Genomic DNA, 5,338 nt, shown 5'->3' with positions numbered 1-5,338 from the left:
CATGTGAGTATAAATTTAAGTTGATTTACGTTTCAACATTTTTTTTTTGTTTCTCAAAAAGTAGTCAGGTCAAATATAATATGTTTCTTATGCTTATTAACACGTTTTCATGTTAATTTTTATGTATGCTTTTAGTTGGTTTACGTTTTCACGTAACTTTTTTTTTTTCAGAATGTCGCGGCAACGTACGGACAATTTACTAGTTGTTAATATTTTGAAAATTGGGTAAATAATGATTTTCAGCCCAACACCCTAAAACAAACAAGTTATTGTTATAGAAACATGTTTTAAACTTTTAATAAACAATCCCCTTAGATCATCGATTTGAAAATTCCTTAGAATTAGACTTTATGTACATTTTAAGGATCATTGTACCACTTTCTCTCTTACATTTTGCTAAGCCGAACACGCCTTTACATTACATTAAATATTCGTAAAACATAAAGAAAACTACATCAGGATGATCTCTTGGGAGATTATTGATGTACGAATGGAAACGAACCAAGTCCTCGTCAGCAACCCGATCAGCATCCACAACCTCGTCATCACACGTCAAAACCCATAAATCCCGCGATTGTACTCTCTTTAAGTTACCTCTACAAAACGGGCAAGATGACGACCTTGTCTTCCTAAAAACATAAAACATGACATTTTAATGTTTTGACCCGATACCCATTACACAACCTTATCGACCCGCCCATTTTGTCACGTCTACTTAAGCACTAGTTTTTAGATATTTGTGACATACCAGTCTCGATAGCAGTTGATGCACATCGCGTGACAACAATTAGGCAAAACGATCTTTGTGCACGATTCTAAGCAAATCCCACATTCGTTTTCTCTTTCTAAATCAAGACTTTTGACACCACTTTCGTTTTCTGGTTTGTTTTTACTTGATATCTCTAAACTCGAGCTTTCGCCTTTAGAACCACCAACCATGGGATAATCAAGCTCCACCAAGTCAAGGTGTAGCCTTCTCAAAGATGGCAGTATAACAGCTGCATATATCAATTTTCATCAGGAAAAAAAAATAGAACTTTTTTTTTTTACTTTTCTATAAAAAAAATATTCCAAACCGTGGTAATTGACACTTCTTAGGCAAAAAAAAAATATCAACTTATTTGCATAAAAACAAAGGGATTTTTTTTATTCAAGTAAAATATTTACTTTTTTTATTGAGTGTTCTTTTTATTGCTATTTATCCATTATTAAAGGTATTGGACAGGTTAAACCGGGTCTGGGTCGTAATGGATATGAAACCGGGTTGGGCTGACCCGCAGATTTTTAAACAAAAATTAAAATAGTTTAGTGCTATAAATATATTTACAAAACACTCTTATCACCAAAATAACGATTTGAATATTTAATATAAACTAGAGTTAATTACTGGTTTCGTCCCTGTGGTTTGTCAAAAATCACTATTTCAGTCCATTAGTGTAGAAATTGCGATTTCAGTCCCTGTGGTTTCACTTTCGTAACCATTTCAGTCCCTGTGGTTTCACTTTCGTAACCATTTCAATCCATTATTCTGTTAAGTACAGGGACTGAAATGGTTACGAGGTGGACTGAAATGGTAACGAAAGTGAAACCACAGGGACTGAAATCGCAATTTTTAAACTAATGGACTGAAATAGTGATTTTTGACAAACCACATGGAGGAAAACAGTAACTCTATAAACTATTTAGGAGGTTGTATGCAATAAACATACATTTTGGTAATTTGGCCCAACCCACACATGTGTAAACGGTTCAAAACCGCCACCTCAACTTAAAAGGGAAATACCAAGTATAATGTATCGGCTCAAAGTATGGTAAAGGTATAATAACAAACCGTAAAAGTCACTTATCGTTGCCTTCCTCCCATGTCTAGAAATCTTCGGTCTTCCATCTGTATATACCTATAAAACAATATATATATTATGAACTACAGAAGAAAAACAAATTTATACTATAAATAAATTAGACAACAGAACAAACCTTGTAGACAAGAACATGAACAAGATTCAAGTATCTAGGCAATAGGCAAGTGCAAGAGGAATCAATCCATTGAAGCAAGAACATAACAAGAGGTGCTAATTCATTGTAAACTAGTTTCATTTGAAATCTTGCACCGTCTTTAGCTCTAGGAATTGCAGCTGCCCTGCAAATTCAGTATGATTAACATAAGAGTAATCTACAAAATAATATAAAAAAAGTGGTATTAATAAGTTCTTCTTCTTTGATGCCAGAATCAGCAGTAAGGTAGCGTTTGGTATGCAGGAATGAGAGGTGGAATGGAATGGACCATTGAGAGGGAATGAAGAAAACAGTGTTTGGTTGGTCGATGGAATGGAATCGCCCATTCCAAAATGCATTCCATTCCCTCAAAATCATTCCATCCCCCCCCTCCCTGTGTTTTTTTCCATTCCATTCCCTCTTCACCCTTCATTAACAACACCACAACTCACTACCGTTGCCACCACCCACCATCACTGTCATCCGCCGCCGTCACCTGCCTTCGTTGCCGTCACCATATGTAACAAATTGGTTACATATGGGTGACATTTAGCCGGAATTGATCGGAATAAAGTTTCTCAAGTAGATACGGCATACGCGATCATGGATTCGCGTATCTTATCTGGCTACGCGCATAAACGTTTGCTACTGATGTATGATCATCCTGAAAAAAATGGCTACTTTGGGGACTTTCTCATAATATAGTTCTTAACCACAAACCTGTCATTTTCCTAAATATTAATACTAAAAATTCCTTTTTTAACTAGCCACTACCTAATATCTAGCTCAGCCACTTGGTGTTTATTTTTGGGATTTCTAACAGCTAAAATCCTCTTTTTACCAACATAAAGTATGTTGAAAATTATATATGAGCTGCATAATTCATAAACAGGTTTAAACTCTGTCTAAGGGACCAAAACCCCTCAAAGATTCTAGCTTTGCTAACTTAAAAACTCAAGTTTTTTTTTTTTTTTTTTTTTTTTTTTTGCAATAAAGTTTCAAGATTTTCAAGAATCACACAAACCCTCTTCTGGAAAACAAAAAAGAATCAAAACCCATATCAAGATTCTAGCTTTCCTAACTTAAAAACTCAAAAACTTTTTTTTTTTTTTTTTTTTTTTGCAATAAAGTTTCAAGATTTTCAAGAATCACACAAACCCTCTTCTGGAAAACAAAAAAGAATCAAAACCCATATCAAGATTCTAGCTTTCCTAACTTAAAAACTCAAAAACTTTTTTTTTTTTTTGAATAAAGTTTCAAGATTTTCAAGAATCAAACAAACCCTCTTCTGGAAAACAAAAAAGAATCAAAACCCATATCAAGAATCAAAGAAACTAAGATAAAAACAGCTTACAGAGCATTAGCATGTTGTATATCAGCCTCAAGAACCTTCAAAGATTCTTCATAAGAGCATCTACCAAGTGGGCAATACACCATATCCATCTTGATCTTCAATAAAACTCACCTATAATATAACCTTCTTCACACACTATAGTCTGCCTATATACACACATGTGAATTGTGATGTGACTCAATTTCTTTGTTTTCTCAGAAGCAAGCATTAAAAGCTTAGACCTTTTCTTTTTGACAAAATGAAAAAAGCTACAAGCTTTGTTATAAAATAGGAGAAGTGATTAAAGGGAAAAGACAAGAGTGGGAGGAGAAAGAGGAGGAAGACTTGTCTTTTCTTGTAACTTTCTTGAAATGGGCGGCTTTGAGTTGGATAGTTCTTGATGATAGTTAATGAATCCAATAGAAATTTGGTGACGAAAAAGATTGATTTTTAAATGAATATATATAAGATATGTGTTTGTTGGTTTTGGTGGGCTTGTTAAATGTTTGTGTTTTTTAATCAAATTTTCTTGTAAATCTATATTTTTTGAAGTTGATTTGTGTTTATAAGACACTTGACAATATTGTTGTGAGAATCAACATATAACTTTCTCTAATATGGATTTTTATAATTCACTATATTATTTTAAGCAAATACTTCAAACCATGAGAAATGAAAAGTGGGTACGAGTGTTTGCGAACCCCCTATGCTCAGGATTTTCTGTCTGTTGTTCCCATCGAAGGTTTAGGGCAATGTATGTCGGCTGTGGAATACCGGGCTATCCTCAAGTATCGGCTGATGGTACCGCCTTTCCCGGTTGATGACCCGTGTCCTGTATGTCGGAAATCTTGCTTGGATTCTTTTGGGGAGCATGCAATCCATTGCAAAGAATTACCGGGATTTAAATATCGACATGATTTAGTTCGTGATGTGCTTTATGATGTCCTTAAGCGGGCAGGGATCTCGGCAAAAAAGGAAGCTCCGGTGAACTTCTTGACCGATCCATTAGAAGGGAGATCTACCCTACGGCCCGCTGACATTCTTGTTTTTGGATGGGAAGGAGGGAAACACGCGTGTGTTGATTTGACAGGGGTGTCCCCCCTCGTTGGGCTTAAGGGACCACGGGTTTGTGGCGGGTCAGGCGATAACCAAGGCAGAGGCGGCCAAAGTAGCTAAACATGAAAAAGCTTGCATCGAGAATCAGCATGTGTTCGTCCCGTTCGCTTTCGATACTTTTGGCACTCTCGCCCCTGACGCGGCTACGGTTCCTCAAGCGGGTTCAGCAGGTGGTAACCGGGTTCATTATGTTTTTATTATTTATTTTATTAAAAATGTTTTAGTATCTTAAGTGGCAGACCCAAAAAAAAAAATTCATGGAGATCGGACATTTTCCAGGACCGGTTGTCTATTGCCAAAAAGATTTTCATGGATTTTTATGACAACATTATCTATACTATATACCATATTAGAATAAATAATAGAAGAACAAAATGATCACTTTACCAAAATTTTAAGAGGTTTAGAGTTACAAGATTTACAACACAATGTAGAAGTGAAAAACGGAAGAAAGTATCGCGTTGTAAATTGTCATCGCGCCGCATCGTGCGGGTTTTCTAATAGTATATTAATATATGGTCATGGTTCTTTAAATGTTTTATATGCTTAACTTATTACGATATCGGTGTAAGTTTGTAACACCATGAAATATTCTAGATATCATAACATCTGATTTTTTAAAAGACAACCTTTATAAAAATAAAAATAAAAAACACACTAAAAGGACGCAAAAACTAGCAAGCTGCTAGAAACCAATTAAAAGTTAAAATACACATCTAAAACAAGAATGAAAGAAGCTAGTACCAATTACGCCTAAGACCAAAACCATCCTAAGAAGACCGCCCTCATAAACATGTAATGTGACATATAATGTGTTAGAAACACGTATGAACACACATGTATATACATCTGATGTTGTGTAGGAATATAAACTTCCTCTGTTATAACATTTTT

General features: G+C 35.1%; 1 protein-coding gene across 1 annotated transcript; it reads right to left on the bottom strand.

The window, feature by feature from the left end:
* Nucleotides 1-285: 285 nt before the first annotated feature.
* Nucleotides 286-3,762, bottom strand: LOC110921640 (E3 ubiquitin-protein ligase AIRP2). The gene is made up of 5 exons (XM_022165987.2): nt 3,350-3,762; nt 1,978-2,140; nt 1,832-1,898; nt 749-998; nt 286-629 (listed from the first exon to the last, which is right to left on the bottom strand). The coding sequence occupies exons 1-5, from the start codon at nt 3,436-3,438 to the stop codon at nt 419-421; spliced, it is 780 nt and encodes a 259-aa protein (XP_022021679.1). The 5' UTR covers nt 3,439-3,762; the 3' UTR covers nt 286-418.
* Nucleotides 3,763-5,338: the final 1,576 nt, after the last annotated feature.

The sequence above is a fragment of the Helianthus annuus genome, chromosome 17 (assembly GCF_002127325.2).
Source record: "Helianthus annuus cultivar XRQ/B chromosome 17, HanXRQr2.0-SUNRISE, whole genome shotgun sequence".
Taxonomy (NCBI): Eukaryota; Viridiplantae; Streptophyta; class Magnoliopsida; order Asterales; family Asteraceae; genus Helianthus; species Helianthus annuus.
The sequence above is the reverse complement of the archived record's forward strand: the minus strand, read 5'-3'. Positions and strand labels throughout refer to the sequence as shown.

Excerpts from the sequence above, each read along its gene's own strand:
- LOC110921640 (XM_022165987.2), bottom strand. The coding sequence starts at position 3,438 with ATGGATATGGTGTATTGCCCACTTGGTAGATGCTCTTATGAAGAATCT. Across the intron at positions 1,899-1,977 it reads TTCATGTTCTTGTCTACAAG|GTATATACAGATGGAAGACC; the intron begins GTTTGTTCTGTT and ends ATTGTTTTATAG. Across the intron at positions 999-1,831 it reads AACGATAAGTGACTTTTACG|CTGTTATACTGCCATCTTTG; the intron begins GTTTGTTATTAT and ends TGATATATGCAG.